Source organism: Phaenicophaeus curvirostris, chromosome 4, assembly GCF_032191515.1.
Source record: "Phaenicophaeus curvirostris isolate KB17595 chromosome 4, BPBGC_Pcur_1.0, whole genome shotgun sequence".
Classification (NCBI taxonomy): domain Eukaryota; kingdom Metazoa; phylum Chordata; class Aves; order Cuculiformes; family Cuculidae; genus Phaenicophaeus; species Phaenicophaeus curvirostris.
The window spans coordinates 19,838,459-19,857,224 of NC_091395.1; the positions used below are offsets into that span (position 1 = coordinate 19,838,459).

The 18,766-nt window shown below is 43.1% G+C and overlaps 1 protein-coding gene across 23 annotated transcripts in view; it reads left to right on the forward strand.

Annotated features, from left to right (window-relative positions):
• The window catches only part of ADGRL3 (adhesion G protein-coupled receptor L3), a 431,999-nt gene that overhangs the window by 391,921 nt on the left and 21,312 nt on the right, over nucleotides 1-18,766 (forward strand). For all 23 annotated transcript variants that reach the window (XM_069855440.1, XM_069855444.1, XM_069855420.1 and 20 more), the window contains 2 exons: nucleotides 2,339-2,464; nucleotides 5,039-5,135. In XM_069855440.1, the coding sequence (XP_069711541.1) occupies nucleotides 2,339-2,464; nucleotides 5,039-5,135 (223 nt within the window). The remainder of the gene's footprint in view (nucleotides 1-2,338; nucleotides 2,465-5,038; nucleotides 5,136-18,766) is intronic.

Consider the following 18,766-nt stretch of genomic DNA (forward strand, 5'->3'; position numbering starts at 1 on the left):
CAGTCCCTGCAGGAAATCATCCCTTTCTATAGCAACGTATGTGGGTTGATATACATAACAGGGGCTGCTTCCCCAGTTTATTTTAAGAACTGAGAACCCTGTGCTCTCCAACAGTTCATTAGCCTTTGTAGTGTTTGGTCCTAATGTGGGCTTCTGGAAATCTTCCTCAAAGCAAGCACAGTAAGTGCTCTTGGTGGAACTTGAAGTAAGCCCCACTTAACATTTGCAAGATAAAAGTAGAGTAATTCAGGTAGACTCTGGGGAACAAAAAAATCAAAATAAAAATCCATGTGTCTATGTAGATCAAACTTACAGCATCTTAAAATCAGTAATAATTTTTTAAGAATCATTTTATTCTCCACTGAAATTCAGTTGTACAGAGCTCTCCAATTCTATGCATGTCTGCTGATAATCTTTTATGTACATCTTGATTTCAAAGGGCAGTTTCTTTATCCAATAAAAACATGGGGAAGAATTTAAACATAGATATATCGGGGTCCCGATTTCTCAATGAAACCAGTGGCTTTTGGTGAAGTGACTTACTGGGTAAAGTCAGGGCCATGTCAAGGTCTGTTCTCCATCTGAGAGCCCCGGGCTTGGTGCTGTGTTACCCACATTTTACATTTTCCCGTACAGGGAAGGGAGATCTGACCTATGAAAACATAAGCAGAAATCATTGTAGCAAGTGAGCTCTGTGAGTGACGCCTCTGGAAGGATCTGCAGAGCTCTACAAAAATGTCAGTTTTGAAACCAAAGGAATACTTGTGGGGTTCAGGGTTTTGTCCTAGTAATTTTGTCTCAAATTTGTACATCCTAAAAAGCTTAAAGCTTTAACTAGAAGCAATTACCTGCTGATGATGCCAAAACTTTTAGCAAGAAAGTTTCCAGGCAAGATGATAATAAGAATGTAGGAAGCATCACAATCACTAATTAAACCTGCAGGTGCCTCTTTAATGAGGAGTTTGAATTTCTCCACAATCCTGACTGCTAGAGCCTCCTTGGCTGTCAGGATGCTCGCTTGGCATGGAAGAAGCACTCTGATTTCTATCTCAAGCCAGTCTATATCCTTAAACAATCACTGATGACTGTGGGATCACTCCTGATTTATGGCTGCATAGAGGGAAGGAGAATGCAGCTTGCACCTTGCTGTGGTACAGATGCATGTCTCTGACCCGAGAGCTGAGGGAGGAATCATTTGAGAGGAGAAAAAAAAAAAATTCTTTCCTATCTATCATACATTAGAAAATCAGCAAAACGCTGCAGAGAGGCAAGCAGTGGGTGGCTAATTAAAGCAATTGAATTATTTTCTCTCAGCAAAGGATTGATTAGGCACTTGAGCATATTGGGCACTTGTGGTATTGTGTTTGTCTCAAGCACTTAAGGAAAAGCCTAATGAAAAAGCTGTAATTTGCTATTTAAATAGTTGTTTCACAGAATTTTGAAATGTTCATAGATAGTCCAGCAAAATTTCATGACAAACCGTGGGCTCCAAGGAACCTCAACTGGTGTTTTGGACGTGCAGGGTGGTTTAGGGAGTGTTTTTCATTGTCAATGGGCAATGTGACCTGCTTTTGGCTTTTCACTACGGTCTGCTCATTTTCAGTCTTTTCCCATCTGGTTTCTGGATATTGAAAAAATCACACCTGAAGCTAAGTCAAAGCTTAGATGCTGCCCCTTGCACAATGCATTGTAGTCCCCCTGAGGCAAAGGAGATGGCACAACTATATGCAAAGCAAGGAGTTAGCCCAGTTTGAATGCAATGCCCATTTAAAGCATGACTGGCTTGCATGGTGCTGTGGGAAGGCAGACTCTAAACACTCCCATGCACTGGGAATATAACCTTTAGGACTGCTGGCTCTATAGTTCCCTTGAGTTTCAATTTGACTGCAGGAAATAATTTAAAAAAAAAAATCAATAGTTCTTATATGTTTCTTTTGGAATTTTTTCTTAGTCCTCTGCCAGAACCAATAACTTTTAGTATCTTGATGAGCCAATATGCTCATTTACATCAAATCTATGAGGATATTAATTTTCAGTCATAATTAGTATATCTGTAGTTTCTCCCATGCCCCTTTGATGTGCCTTGGAGGAGACTACAACCGACTGGTGTCAACGAGCAGCTTTGCTGCATAAAAGCAGTCCCTTATGCCATCATAAACAGTGAGCTTACACATAAAGCACATTCAGCTGTAAGGTGTAATAGGCTTCTTCCCTGCATACTGCAACAGCTATCTTTTTAATGAACCACTGAGGAAAAATCAGTGGTGTTGGAAATTGGAAGGTGGTGGGGTTGGAGGAGTAGCTGCCTGTTAACCACTGTTGCTCTTTTCTTGGCTAGGTACGTAAAGAGTATGGCAAATGCCTGCGCACACATTGCTGTAGTGGGAAAAGTACAGAGAGCTCTATTGGCTCAGGAAAAACCTCGGGGTCACGGACACCTGGAAGATATTCCACAGGCTCACAGGTAACCTGCGCTTCTTGTCCACTCCTCAATGCTTTGCATCACCACACCAATACCCTTCACAAGTATGCTCTGAGGGAAGCTCTTCTCAGCACCAAAGGAGCAGCCTTAAGAACTCTCCTCAGTGCACCCACGGAGATTTACCACCCTCCTGGCCTGAACTCAACACGTTGGCTTCCCTTGGATGTGATGAAAATTAGTGCCTCTCCAATAACCTTCTGAATAATTGTGATGAGAATAAAAAGTCCAGATTTGCCTTTCAGAGGCAGGTAGATGGTCATCACATGAGCTGTCCTGCCCACTGTTCATGGGAATCAGGAGATGGAAGTATTTTATCAGCTATGCAATATCCCAGTACATTCTTTAATCACCAGCTGAAAATTGTTGTCACTGTTATTGCCATGAACAGGAATGATGCTCTAACAGCCAAGTATTTTTCTTGCTAAAAAAAGAGTCTTGCAATAGCCTTCACAGGGAAAAGGCTTGCTTTCTGGTATTTGGTGGTTTTAGCAATTCCTGCCTCACTCAATTTGTCTTAGTTTATAGACCTCTTAGGAGAATGCATTGGGGTTAGATTTTCTTAAGTTACTGTATTTGTTATGCTTTGGTCACCTGAAAATTCAGGTTTTCTATAGTTTGTGCGCTTCACAATTTTGTACTTGTATGTACAGATGCAGATTTTTGGATGAAATGAAGAAGCTTACTTCTTAATCAATAGAAACCAAAACCAAATTTGTTCAGTATTACTATTGGAAGTAATTATACATGACAGTTTCACTATTAAATTATGAAAGACGTGCAGTGAGTAACACTTTATAACCTCCCAGGAAAACGTAACTTGTAATTTATGTCTTGGAGCAAATTATTAGTTATTTTCAGCAGTTTCCAAGGTGTTATCCAAGAGCTTCATTGTGGCATTTATATAGATCTGGATTTTATGTGGGGCAAGTAACAGTAACAGAATATGGAGGCCATCAATTCCCACAGTAATGAATAATGTCCAAAACTCACTATATCCAGAAATATTTAGGTGGCTGATTTAAAAGCCTTTGGCTTTACATAACTTAGTAGTAGGTGCCTTCCTCCCTGAGAAGAGTAGACTTTAATAGGTCCTCCCTCTTGTCAGTCTCAGCACAAGAAAACAAGCCCTTTTGAGCAAGAACTGAGTTTCCTGACAGCAATACCCTTGTGGTGCTCAAAGTTTGAGGAAGATTATGTTACCTGCAGAAGCCGATCCTTGGAAGAATTGAAGCACCTGAGACCTATTGTAGGCAGGCAAAACTTCACATGGATGATAGAGAGCAAATGGAGTTGCTGAGTTGCTGAAAGCTTCTGACTAATAATTTTTGAATAGGGAATTTCATGAGAAGGAAAACACCTGGGATCCTTTTTGTCTCTGAAAAGCATTTAGGAAACAGAATAATTAATCCACAATGGATTATATCAGAGAAATACAATGGATTAAACACCCAGGTGAAAAATAATTGCTGTAAAAGTGCATGGGTCTCATGTCACATTGCGCTTCCGTTTATTGAGGGTTAATGCATAATTAGGAGATGCTCTTACTCCATAACGAATAGTCTAGGCAGCACTTTTCAGCTGTGGCCACATAAGGATGCCCTGGAAGATCCCACTGTGGGAAGTACTGGATTTTTAGCAGTTAAGAAAAACATGGCCAAACGTGGTAGGAACCAGCCTTCCCATGTCCGAGACCACCTAGCACCACTTTCACACAGCCATGGGACATTTCCATCATATTCTAAGAGGTGAAGGGGGGGGTTTCCCTGGACATGTGGGTTATCCAGTCATCTTCACACAGGGAGTGTGGTTGAACTGCTCACAAGATGCTTATTGGCTGACTTTTTTTTTCTTTTGCAAGGTCTAGTTTGGGAGGAGCGGGACAGTGACATAAAAACCACAAAGGTAGATACTCTGTAGCATCTTTGAGAAACAAAACAGAAGGCCAACGTATTCAGGCACTGTTTCTGCAGCAGCAGAAGCTATAGATGCAATACAGCTGGCAAAACTGTCACAGATTTTTTCAGTAGGGGAACAGAAATTCATTTGCGAGGGATACTTTTTCCCTTCAATATTCCCCGAGATGGACAGTAGCTATAGAAAACTATGCAGGAACACAGAGACACAGATCAAGTCTTCTGTTACACTTCAGGAAAGATAAGACACAAGCTATCTGAGATGGTGTGGGAAGCCTGTGTGCTTCTGTGTGTAAGTTATTTTTACGTTACTTGATTCTATATTGGTAAACCTGTATCTCACTCAGGTCTGAGTTTCTCTTGTATATGATTTCTATTGCTTTTTATTGCTTTTTTACATAAGATGCAAGTGATCCAATTATGTAGTTTTTTGGGACAGGTATTGGTGTTATGAAGTTAAGCAGGTAGGGTCTGGCATGCTCAAGGCGGGTTATAGCAAAACACAAACCACTTGCTTACATCTGGCTAGAAACAAGTCTCATACAGAGCTAGACATGCCAATAGCCATCTTTTGTGAGGCAGAAAGAAACTTATGTGTGGTTGCTAAAAATTCATTACCTGCTGTGGTTCAATCCCTCTTCAGAGCCGGATTCGCAGGATGTGGAATGACACAGTTCGAAAGCAGTCTGAGTCTTCCTTTATTACTGGAGATATAAACAGTTCAGCCTCACTCAACAGAGGTAATTATAAACTATTTTTCATATCTCTAACACTTGTGATGGCTTTAAGGAGTCTGAAATGTGTTGCCCCTTCCCTTCCCTTCCCTTCCCTTCCCTTCCCTTCCCTTCCCTTCCCTTCCCTTCCCTTCCCTTCCCTTCCCTTCCCTTCCCTTCCCTTCCCTTCCCTTCCCTTCCCTTCCCTTCCCTTCCCTTCCCTTCCCTTCCCTTCCCTTCCCTTCCCTTCCCTTCCCTTCCCTTCCCTTCCCTTCCCTTCCCTTCCCTTCCCTTCCCTTCCCTTCCCTTCCCTTCCCTTCCCTTCCCTTCCCTTCCCTTCCCTTCCCTTCCCTTCCCTTCCCTTCCCTTCCCTTCCCTTCCCTTCCCTTCCCTTCCCTTCCCTTCCCTTCCCTTCCCTTCCCTTCCCTTCCCTTCCCTTCCCTTCCCTTCCCTTCCCTTCCCTTCCCTTCCCTTCCCTTCCCTTCCCTTCCCTTCCCTTCCCTTCCCTTCCCTTCCCTTCCCTTCCCTTCCCTTCCCTTCCCTTCCCTTCCCTTCCCTTCCCTTCCCTTCCCCATCGTCCTCACCTCAGACGGCACTAGACCCTATTCTTCCACATAAGAAATGTTACAGTGTTAACTGGAAGGAGGTTTTTTGGTCATTTTTGCCTTTTTTTCCCTTTCTTTATTTTTACACATGCATGTTCAAAAATTTTAATTTCTGGAAGGGCATTAGGAAAAGCAAAGAAGATAAATAAAATTAAGTTGAAAAGAAATCTTCCCTTTCCCTCAGCAAGCTGCTAGTGCCAGAAGCTGCTGAGGTGTCAGGCCTCATTGCTGACAGTGAAAATGGGCCATTACAGCACTGGGCAGCCTGTGTTAAGCATCACAGGAGTCCTGATTGTACTGCATATGTAGCAATACTGTCATCTTTACAGAAGCAAAAATGAAGAGCAGAGTATAGACATGAGAAAAAAACTGTACTTGGAAGAAAATTGTCTATGTTGATGTTAATATACCTAGTTTGAAGAACTGACTGATATGAACTTTATAGACATCTGTGGAGGAAAGGCTATCAGAAATGAATATGCTAAACAAAATGTGGTGCTGGCATAGGAGGAAATCTGAACAGCTCTTTTTACAAAAGGCTTTTTCAAGCAGTTACTGGGAAACAATGGTAAGAGAATACCAGAAAAAGAGTGTCAGAGATTGGTTTCTTTCTCCTTCAGTACAATTACTTTATGGCTTAGACTTGAGCAAATGGATGCCAAATTCTGGTTTATGTATCTGCCCAGTTGATGCTGAAAGGGGGTAGAATTTGGATTACTGGGCTCAGATGTTCTTTTGTGATGGTGAAAATCAAACGTATTTCCAGTGCTGATGGATGAGTTGCAAAGCTCAACTGAGAATCGAGTTGGGATTTTGGTTCTTACTCAGTCTTTATTCACTCAGAATTTCCAGTGGTTTTAGGGTGATTTTTTCCTTAGGATAAGCCTGTAAGATTTGACTGTGCTATTAGCAATATTGACTACTGAATGCTGGGGAACTAGAGGTACACAATTCAGTTCCCTGAATATTATATACAAGGTCCAACACAAAAGACCCAAGACTAACCCTATATCTTGGGAACCAAGAGTGGGAGGGAAGAGACAAAGAGGTGGTTATAGAACATGTTCTAACCTGTCACAGTGAGACAAGCCTCAACTCGATCACTTCACTCAGTATGAGTGTATGTGTATTCATATATAGATGTTTTCTTACCCTTAGTTGGAAAATGTCAGTGTGCACCAGCCCACAATGCTTTGTCTGTGAGGCAGTTTCTAACTAATAACACCATCACTGTGTTTGAGCACCCACCCCATTTGCTGCAGTTGGTTCCCTCTTCTCAAAGATCAAGTCAATGCTCAAAGGAACCCATTTTTTGTTGACAGAAAATGTGAGAGCAAAACTGATGGAGATTCTCAACAGCCTTTCAGAAATGATCTGTGGAATTGCTGTGAATGTTGTCAGTATCATATGCAGCTGTGTGTCACCTCAGAAAGGAACTATTTTGAAGTTGATCATAGTTGATTTTCTTAATTTCTTAAGTAAAAGGAGTTACATGCAGTCACTTTTTTTATTTTTGTTTTGGACCTCATGTATCACCCAAATCAATGCAAAGGGGAAAGCGGTGTAATTAACATGGAGATGTACTTTTCTCCCTCAGCCCACTCTGGTGATTTTTGTGCTTCACTTTACACTGAAGATTCGTTGATAAAGAAGGCTTTAATATGCTGTTACTACAATTGCCTGATTTATTCGCATGTTTTGCCCTTGCATCTCTCTCTGTCTTTTCATCAAAGACTGGAGAGATACAGCCAGGCTTGTCTAGGGCTAATTTAGAGAGGGATTGGTTGCTGCACAAAGGTTACAGGAAGAAAGGCTGTTACCCTCAGCCATCCATCTCTCAGTCTTAACAGCAAACCGAATTGTGTTATGCATGAAATACTTGCTCCTTTATTTAGTGGAGAAGTTGACTTGCTATATAATGCAGCCAAGGCTACAAAGGGAAATGCTTTAGCAAACAGGATCTTCTGGGCTCACCGGCAGTAGAAAGGTATCTCTCCTTTTTCAGTTTAGGCTTTATTTTCCATGCAAAGGAAGAGTATAAGCGTAAATTGGGAAGGCTGTGAAGAAGCTGCAAGTGGACAGTCTTCATCCCAGTGTGGCAAGAGCCTGTTACTACATGTGCCTGTTCTTTAAAGGTCAGTTGGGAAATGAATTGCCAGGACTGGCATCTTCAAAGTGGATTTTATACAACTATTTTGCTTGTGTAACATTGGATAAGATGAATCACCCAAAGGTTCTGAATCTCTCCACTGACTACAGAAGGAGCCTGATAATTGCCTTGGAAGGCAAGTCTTTTAGGTGAGGCATTTAAGTAATTAAATAAATTGTACTGTTATACAGGGGCATCATCCCTGTTTTTCATGCAGGCAGACACAGTATTTGGGGTTTTTTTTTCCCTTTTCTGGTAGACAGAAGTATCTGCAAAATGGAGGTTAAAAAAATTTCTTTGGGACTTAGCACCTCCAAAGCAGCAGGTGGTCATTTCTGCTAGACAATGCACCTGACATCAAGAGTAATCCCAGCTGCATGGGGCCCCAGATATTTCACACTATCCTGTTTATCCCAGCTGAAAAGACATGCTTGTGGTCTTTGCATAGAGCGTAAGTTGTTTCTTTAATGTCTCCAGAGAGAGCTGCAGCCTGAACAGACCAGTGGGGCGATGCAGTTTTCACAGTTCTTATCTTCCTCATACTATTTTAATATATATCAGGTTTTAAAGAAGCTATTTCATTAATGTTTTATTTACAAGTATGCAATAAAAGCTCAGAGGAGTCAAGTGCAAGCCTTGAATTGTACCATTGGCAGCTTTTCCTGCTTGAGGTTAATACATATTGCTTGAGGCTTGCATACTTGTTAAGACATTCCTTTCCAGCCCTCCTAGCCTTGACAACTTTTGCATGAAAGTATCTGTATTATCCCAAATTAAACATTCTTTGTGTGCTAGTATTTTTCCTAGAGCCTTCAAACCGCAGCCCCTTTTCTAAAACAGGGAGCAAATGATCCCTTTTCCCCAGAATCACCCCAGGCTGCAGGTCCTGGCCCAACTCCACTTCTCCATGCACTGGGCCAGTGCTGAGATTTCACGTTTCTGACATGGGAGCAGAAAACAGTGAGACATCCTCCAACTGGGGCACTTTCTCATTTAAGCCTTTTTTCACAGGATTCACAGTCTGCGGCCACTTGATAACATCCTAGCCAAGGCTGCTTTAGCTGTCCATGTTCCTGTATAATGACAAGCATTTCTTTATATCATCCCATACCTTATTTTTCCTCCATGAAGCTCATGGGCACCAGTCTGTATTATGGTGACTGAATTAATACATCCCTCCTTAGACATGTAACTATGTCTTTTTTTTATTTAGCAGAGATCATATTGCTTATGGCTGTTCTCAGGTCCATATCGTCTTTTATCTACTACCCCCACTAAAGTAATTGGCCATAGTGTTAATTTTCTTATTTATAATACCAGGAATTTCAGGCATAACCCCACACTTACCTGACATAATGTGTTTTAGAATGAAAACTATACTCATTCTTGATTCCTAAGATGTATATGACTATTTCAGATATTCTCTGAAGGTAATGTCTAGTTATGGGTTAGGCCAAAATGTTTCAGGTTTTGTCTCCCCTTGCTGCTTGTTATGGCTCAGGATTTGGGGTTTTTATACCACTGAAATCAGGAGGATGGGAGCAGAAACTGGCCATGAATTTCCTTTTCTACCATCAGATGAATAGCATGCCAGTGCACCCCATGGGCATGGACTCTGTTTCAGGATCTGGGGGAATTACTGCTCTTTGCACTCACACTGCAAAACCTTGCCCTATTTTTCCCACCATGAGTCTGGCTGGATATTTCTGCTATCTATTTCACATCCACCCTGTGGTCTACATTTCTTTTCCCAGTGTGGAAAATTTGGAGGGGTTTAAAAGCTGAATCAAGGCAAATACTTCATGAGTAGAAAAAAAGAACTCTCCCTTTGCCTGTAGAATTTCTGGTGTAAGTGATCTTGATACACGCATTTGGATGCAATTCTGAAAAATTGGACCAAAAGGGATGCATGTGGAATGGAGTGTTTGCTAAAACACAGAAGACTGAAAAGTAGAAAGTATGAAGGGAAAGCAACAGACAGAGTTTTCATTTGTATTAGGTTCATGAAGAGAAGGTAGAGCAGAAAACTACTTGTTTGTAACAGCAGATTTTTTTGTTATTTGGGTTAAGTGCAGTTATTAAAAAGAGCTAATGACTGAAAGCCATAAATAGCATTACTGTTATTCTAGTTCAGCTCTACTTAAGCTTTGATAATCTAAATACGGGCATGTGCTGTACTTGTGGGTGGATCCAGACAGGGAAATCGGGATGTTTCTCAGCACAGTGCTGACAACATGAGGAGGGGATTGCAGGGGACCATTGCAAACATGAGCCCTGTTGTGCTCTGATGGTGCAGTGTGGGGTGAGCTTTGGGTACATCCAAGTGGCCATCTCAGGAGCATGAGGGACAGCTCTCTTTACATCTTTGGAGCATTACCGTCAAAAAGCACTTGGATAGCTCAGACAGCCTTGCAAACAAGCACTCATAGCATGAAACAGCAATGAGACTCCTGCCTATTTTTATTCAAGTCTTAGGTGAGAAGTGATATAATAATTACTGTCTTTGGATACGAGACAACTGAGAGAGAAAAATAATCATCATGACCTATGTGGTACTTTGTTACCCTTCAGATTTTCAAGTTGGGAAGGGGTTGTGGTGGGTGTTTCCAGAAGAAAAATGAAAGTTATCTGTTAATGAAAGGAGTTTTCCTTGTTTTGGTGAGGCTTAAGAGCAGTAACAAAAAAGAGTTTGTCACTGGTATGAGGCATTGCTTTGTTATCGGAAAATGCACCGATGGAGCTATGTACTCATGTCCACTCACATTAGCAGGTAAGGGTTACTGTATCTTCATTCATTGCAAACACTTACTGTACCTTAATGGTTTTCCCTCTTTGTAGAAATAAACAAGCTAGGCACAAAGGTGCCAGGTTTCTTTGAAAACAGAAGCTACTGTAGAAGTCCGTTGTGTTGGGTCAATTGCCGCTACTCCCTCTGTAATGCTCTGGGTCTTGGTTTACAAACTAGACAGCACATTTAACAATTTATTCCAATAACAGTCCTGCTATGCAATCAGGAGTATGTGCATCTCTTGTCATTTGGCTATGTGCCCTCACCCCGAAAGCACTGCACATCATCCCCACCATTCTCATCCATGGAGATCTCCTGGAGTGATCTCTTGGTGGTCTACATTGCTGCAGAAGAAGCATCAGGGAGCTATAAGAACAGAGCTGTTTCACGAGGGAGAAGAGCTGGGAGCTGAGTCAAGCAGAAGCCATGCCCTCACTGATGGGGGAGGGTCCCACAGAGGCTTAAGCCAGCAGGCAGAGCTGGATGCTGGTAGCAGTGTCCATCCACAGTCCTGGTCAAGGTGAGGGGATGAACCAGGTCCAGGGTGCAGCCCAGAACAGCAGATGATATTGGTGGAGATAGGACTGGAAACCAAGCTACAACCTAGGTCCAAAGTGCAGCCAGGAGATAGACACAAAGCAAGGTCAGGGTGCCCACATCTGAGCAGGGGGAGTGTGTCCCTGGTGGGTCTCATTGGGCCACTGAGGTCTGTTCGGGGTCACCAGGTCCTGAACAGCTGGTGCCGTCTTGGAGCCCAAGGACCTCTGGCAACTCTTACTACAGGATGGTGAGCCTTAAATATGAATTCATCCTTGTGGTCCTGAGGGTCATTCATGAGAAAGCATGCCCTTGCCAGCAAACACCATCAGTCATCACAAAGCCCTGAGATCCTTACCATTGGAACACCAGATATAATTCCTGGCTAGGAAATCCATATTCAATCCCTGTTTGTTCCCATGCAAATGGTCTGAAATGGGTAATGGAAATGAGGGTATAGTTTTCCCTGCCTCTTGCTTTTTCTTCCCAAGTGCTCAAGGGTCATTGCATGTCTCAGCTTCTAAGTAGCACTCCAGAATAAATACTTGATTTCCCTTTGCTTTATTATTTCTCCCCTGCGTTTTTATATCAACCACAAAGACTTAATCTGAAACATACAAAGGAAAAAGGGAAATTGCTGCTACTGTTTTCAGAGATAATCAGTTTAATGTCAAATTCATGTGCATTTCTTCATAATGAACAGAACAAATTGAGCTCAAATTCAAACAGTGGGAATGTGAGTCAGAGGGGAAAATTAAAATGAAGAACATTAATATTCTGATTTCTAACCCAACCAAGACTTGATTGTTTCCTAAATGAAATCTCCCGTCAAATTCCTCCCACCCACCCAAGAATATAATTAAGCTGTGATTTCCACACTGAAATCATATCTGTGCTGTTAACTCAGCAGGGACAACTATGTGTGTTGCAAGCAGGGTGGGTGAAGTTTTAAATTATCTTCTGGTAGTTATATTATCCTGCATTTTTAGGAAGCAGTTATTTAGAAAACACAATAAAAGGTGACATTGTTCCTTTGGTAGGAGATTGTCACTCCAGAAGACAGGAGTTGCAGGTTAGCACCGGGGCACTGCAGTGAGTCAGGTTTAGATTGTTCTTCCCAAATCTTCCCTTTCTGCTCAGAGACAGGGAGTACCAGATATGTCTCAGTGTTGTGAGATGAAAATGCTATGATTTAGCTGTCTGCAAGGCTGGTGGGTGCCACAGTCTGGGCATAATCTGGCAATACAGCAGTGAAAACAGGGTAGAGTTTGGTGTGATTAAAAGGAGAGACAAGGAGGCAAAAAGAGGAAAAAAGGGAAGAGCAAAAAAGAAAAAGGAAAATCAAGTCAAGATTCCCACAGGGATCTCAAACCCTATCCCCAGTACACTTCAAAGAGCTATTGCTGCTTGCCATAGCCCTTTCATGACACTGACCTTTTGCTGCTGATGCCGAGATAAAGCAAAGAGCGGGTGGAAGCTTGGACCATGGAAGTACTACTGTTGTCATGCATCAGTCTTTCTCAAGATGCTTATTCACTCCTTGATAGATTGATGTGACCAGCGTGACAGTCAGATTTCTGCTGAATTTATGTTGCCTATAAAACAAATAGCAATCAGCCAAGCTCTGGGAGAGGAGGAAACACCTCTACTCATTTTGACAGGATATTCAGAGGATGCCATCAACTGATATGTCACAGTCTGTCTAAACACTTCTTACCTGCTCTAAGTAAAAACTATGGCTTTTCTTGTGGCTTAAAGATATTAAAAATATTTTTTTCTCTGTTTTCTTTCCATTTGTTTTCTCTTTACATTTGGCATCAAACAGTGCCCCAGTTTCTCCTGTGAAGTCAGTCAGTTTTCACGTCATGCCTTTCAGAGAGATGGTTTTATGGTATGAGAATTTTTTCATTTTAAATGAGCATATTGTGGCTGTGCAATCACACAAGTTGGCAGGCAGAGTTAGTGATGACCACTGCAATTTTTAAACATGTTTTCAAGTTTGCCAGATCATGTTTTTTTCTTTTATTCTTGTTCCTGGGATGTCCAAGGTGTTTGCAGCTGCTTTCCTTGTTACTGAATGCCTCTGCAGATATGAAGAGGGAACTCACCAAAATATTCCTGAATATAAAAATAGTTGCATTCCTTTTTTTTCTTCCTGACCACTAAACAATTCAAAACCAATTTAACTGAAGAAAAGTGTTTGTCTGCTGCAGCCACTTGACTCTTGTAAGTACCATCACTTCACAACTGAGAATGTGGTGTGGAGCAAAAGGTGAATCTGTTTAAATCTGAGCTCCCCCTGGAGATGCTTTAAATGCTTTGTGCCATTTTCAGTGGCATTCAGGGTTTTCTGGAGGTAAATGCAGAGGACTTCTTGAAGTTGAGCCTTGGGTGGCCCTGGTAGGGGCAGCAGCCTCTGTGACCATTCAGAGACCATCATCTGCCAGTGCGCAAATCTCATTTCTTGCTCATCATTAGTTTAAGTCTAAGACACTGCAGTTTTCCCCAGAACCTGTCCTTTTTGCAGAGTGTTGAGAGGTGTTGGTGCTTAATGCTGTCCTTGCTCACCATTGCAGAGTCAGCAGGGGCAAGGTGCTGCATGAACCTGAGGGATTCAATGATCCATGCCCTTGAGTGTCTCTGTTCCCACTGGCTAGCAAAGCCTTCAGTCTTGGGAAATGTAATCTGTTTTTCAAGGGATTCACAGTTCTGGAGCCTGGAGGCCTCTGGATTAGCCACAAACAGCAACAGCAATGCCACTCTCCTCCCACCTCTGAAGTACAATTAGAAGTTCAGCTTTTATTCCCTTCTGGTCCAGGCTACAGCTTAAGAAGGGTTTAGTGGGTTTTGGACGTAAATAAATAACTGTCTTCTGGCTGTGTGGTAGAAATCAAAGGGCAAGAAGGAAGATGAAAGTCTCTGGCAGCATCTCTCTGCTAATCTAGAGCAAGCTTGTGGGCTTTTTTTCTAGTAGATTCTCCAGCCACAGTTCCTTGAGCACTGTGGCTCCTCTTCACTGAGGAGATTGGTGTTCAAGAGTTCTTGTTGCCCTAGCACCATCGATGCTTGTAGCAGTGCTCACAACATCAAGGACAGCCTGCAAAAGAAATAGTATGGTGAATTTATATCACAACTTGGAAATTTCCATTTTACTCAAATAGGAGAATGTTTCTTTACCTCCCCATACCACCATCATGGGTGTTTTCCTGATGAAGCTCTTTGCCTTCATTCCCCATGCCTTTCTGTGTCCTCTGTTCTCTTTTGTAACTCTGACAGACATCCTTTGCTGGCCCCATGATCCTCCTGCCTGGGATCTATTGCCTAGATGGAGGGCATATTTGGAGGGAGTCCACATGCAGTTGCACCAAACTAATTGGGGGAGATGATTGCTGTTTGCAAGCCATGAATCTCTGCAACCCTGTTACGTGACTGTTGGTTTGGCTAAATGCCATCACCTGGCCTCAAAATGACCCATCCTGACAATCACAAATCAAGTAGAGTGAAATTCCAAGTAGATGATGGCAGAAGAGTGTATTCAGTCTGAAAGGGAAGCCAAGCATCCTTTTGGACTATCAAATTGTTTCTGCTGTTGGTTTTCTTTTTTTTTTTTCCTTTGTCACTTGTCTTTTTTAAAATCAACCATACATTTTATGCCAGGGAAATTACGATTTTCTACATGTAGGATCAAAACTTAGGGAATTTAGCTCCTATTTCTGCCTACGTGCAAAATGAATTCCACTGTCAATTGTCTTCTGGTTTATTTTGCCTCTCTGCTGCCTGGGACTGAGTTAGCTGAGATTTGTTGCAGTGATTTCGGTGAGTGACATGACATTCTTCCTTTGGGAGATATGAACTGGCTTTGATTTTAGGATTGACAGCCACATAATTGGAAGTTCAGTCATTAGGTGGATCAGATTTAAAGAGGAAAAGTAAGGGCAAGGCAGCTTCTGATATCAGAGCAGGCTTTAGGGAGTATTAGATCCAGCAGTGTATTGCTGCAGAGCAGTCTTAATATGATGACTGTGAAGGAGGAAGGAAGAAAGCATGTCTGCTTACATAGATTCTTATCAGTATGGTCCAATTTGCACGATAGGTAGGGCTCTTACACATTTTTGGTGAGAGTTCAGGTCTGGTAAGGAAAAAAAACATAAGCAGGGACAATTTGGAATAACGCATGTTCGTATAGTCAAGGTGCAATGAGGGACCTTGGAAAGGGTAGTAGTAGTAAAAAGAAAGGTCCCATCGTGGGACAATGTTTCTGCTCCAGACAGTTAAGAAGGCATCAGTGAATGGGCAAATATTTGTAAATTGATGTAGAGTAGCAGTGTGTTTTGGTCATGGCCTGCAAATTATAATCCAGCAGAAGTTTGTCATCTGAAATCATTGTAGAAGAAAGGAAGGAAAAATAAGGCAAAGAAATACTTCCCCTCCTCTGTGTCTGCAAAACAGCACAGGATGTTTCATTTGGCAGGAGATGGCCCAGAGCTTAACAACCTTATGTGCTGAAACTCCATTTCACTGCAGTCAGTATTAATAGCTTCTCAATGAATAGATTAGATGCTGCAAGTGACAACAAACCTATTTGTGAGAAATTTAATAGGGAGGTTTATTGATGTTTATTAACTGAATCCTCTTGGCTATTACAAGAACACAGCTTGATAAATCTAAACGTCAGAGCATTTCTTGGAGAGAACCAGGAAAAATGCTTAAAATACCTGTTTCCCTCCAGCAAATACATGTGTTTTCACTTTTCATATTTGCATTCATAAGTGGAATAAATTGCAAGTGAACATGTGGAAAAGTAGGATTCTTTAAATACTTGAAAACTCTGCTTGTAACACAGAAAAGGACACTACCGAATGCTAGTAAGGAAAGTCACAGAGACGACTAGAGGTTCGGCTCCTACAAACCTACTTTGAATGCATTTTCTTTTCCCAGGAATAAAGAGGAGTAAGTAGGTTAATGCTAAGTGATGTACAGAACCAGCAAGAATTTGCAAACTGAAATCAGTGCACAGAGGCTATTTCAGTAACATTCAAGTTAAGGATCATTCAAGTTAAGAAGCATTCAAGTTAAGGAGATGAATTCTTTACTACAGTTAGGGTAAGCCAGCATATGTTGTGGGGCTTTTTTAATGGGCACTTTTTGGAGACAATTCACCTCCAACCGTATCGTTTGTGTCTGTGCTAAACTGTGGTCCCTGATAGCTCAGGCACAGCTGTACCTTCCAGGAATTCTTTCTGTCTCTCTGCAGGGTGGTCTGAAGTCAAGTATATTTCTTTGCCTCAGTCTTTAATAGTAAGAAAAGTTGTTCCCTCTGTGTACAAACCCAGGAGTTAGAGGAGCGGAACAAAGCTCCCATGATCCAATAGGAGGTTGCTTGCCCAACGAGACACCCACAAGTCTATGGGGCCGGATGGGAACCACCCAAGAGTACTGAAGGAGCTGGCAGATGTGCTTGCTAAACCCCTTTCCATCATCTTCCAGCAGTCCCGGCTGACCAGGGAAGTTCCACTGGACTGGAGGCTGGCTGATGTTGCGCCCATCTACAAGAAGGGTCGCAGGGAAGACCCAGGGAACTACAGGCCTGTCAGTCTGACCTCAGTGCCAGGAAAAGTCATGGAACAGGTGATCTTGAGTGCTATCATGAAGCACATGTAAGAGAACCAGGTGATCAGGCCCAGTCAACACGGGTTCACAAAAGGCAGGTCTTGCCAAACTAGCCTGATTGCCTTCTGTGACAAAGTGAACCACCTACTGGACAAGGGAAAGGCTGGACTTCAGTAAAGCCTTTGACACAGTTTCTCACAGCATTCTGCTTGAGAAACTGTCAGCCTCTGGCCTGGACAGGCGCACACTCTCCTGGGTGGAAAACTGGTTGGATGGCCGGGCCCAGAGAGTGGTGGGAAATGGAGTTAACTCCAGCTGGAGGCCAGTGACAAGTGGGGTTCCCCAGGGCTCAGAGCTGGGTCCAGCCCTGTTCAATGTCTCTATCAATGACCTGGATGAAGGCATTGAGTGCACCCTTAGCAAGTTTGTGGACGACACTAAGGTGGGTGGAAGTGTGGATCTGCTGGAGGGTCGGGAGGCTCTGCAAAGGGATCTGAACAGGCTGGACCGCTGGGCTGAGTCCAGTGGCATGAGGTTTAACAAGGCCAAATGCTGGGGCCTGCACTTGGGGCACAACAACCCTATGCAGTGCTACAGACTAGGAGAAGTCTGGCTGGAGAGCTGCCTGGAGGAGAGGGACCTGGGGGTGTTGGTTGACAGCCGACTGAATATGAGCCAGCAGTGTGCCCAGGTGGCCAAGAAGGCCAATGGCTTCTTGGCTTGTATCAGAAACGGTGTGACCAGCAGGTCCAGGGAGGTTATTCTCCCTCTGTACTCGGCATTGGTGAGACCGCTCCTTGAATACTGTGTTCATTTCTGGGCCCCTCACCACAAGAAGGATGTTGAGGCTCTGGAGCGAGTCCAGAGAAGAGCGACGAAGTTGGTGAGGGGGCTGAAGAACAAATCTTACAAGGAGTGGCTGAGGGAGCTGGGGAAGCCTGGAGAAGAGAAGGCGGAAGGGGGACCTTATTGCTCTCTACAACTGCCTGAAAGGAGGTTGTAGGGAGGAGGGTGCTGGCCTCTTTTCTCAAGTGACAGGGGACAGGACAAGAGAGAATGGACTCAAGCTCCGCCAGGGGAGGTTCAGGCTGTACATCAGAAAAAAATTGTTTACGGAAGGGGTCATTGGGCACTGGAACAGGCTGCCCAGGGTGGTGGTTGAGTCACCATTCCTGGAGGTGTTTAAGGCATGGATGGATGAGGTACTGAGGGGCATTGTTTAGTGGTTGATAGGAATGGTTGGACTCAATGATCCTGTGGGTCTTTTCCAGCCTAGTGATTTGTGCTTCTGTGATATATATTTCTCGCAGCTCAGAAGGCCAACAGCTTCCTGGGCTGCATCAAAAGAAGCGTGGCCAGCAGGTTGAGGGAAGTGATTCTGCCCATCTATTGCTCTCTTGTGCGACCTCATCTGTAGTACTGTGTCCAGTTCTGGAATCCTCAGTGTAAGAAGGATATGGAGCTATTGGAATGGGTCCACAGGAGGGCTACAAGGATGATCCGAGGGCTGGAACACCTTCCCTATGAGGACAAGCTGAGAGAATTGGGCTTGTTCAGCCTGGAGAAGAGAAGGTTCTGAGGAGATCTTATAGCGACCTTCCAGTACCTGAAAGGGGCCTATAAGAAAGCTGGAGTGCGGCTATTCATAAATGGTTGTGGTGATAGGATAAGGGGAAATGGGTATAAACTGGAGAAGGGCAGATTTAGACTAGACATTAGGAAGAATTTCTTCACCATGAGAGTGGTGAGACACTGGAACAGGTTGCCCAGGGAAGTTGTGGATGCCCCATCCCAGGAAGTGTTTAAGGCCAGGTAGGATGGTGCCTTGGATAACCTGATGTAGTGGGATGTCCCTGCACATGCCAGGGGGCTTGGAACTAGATGATCTTTAAGGTCCCTTCCAACCCAAACTATGCATCTATGATTCTATGATATGAAGTGAAAGAAGTTGAGGGACTTGATTTGTGAT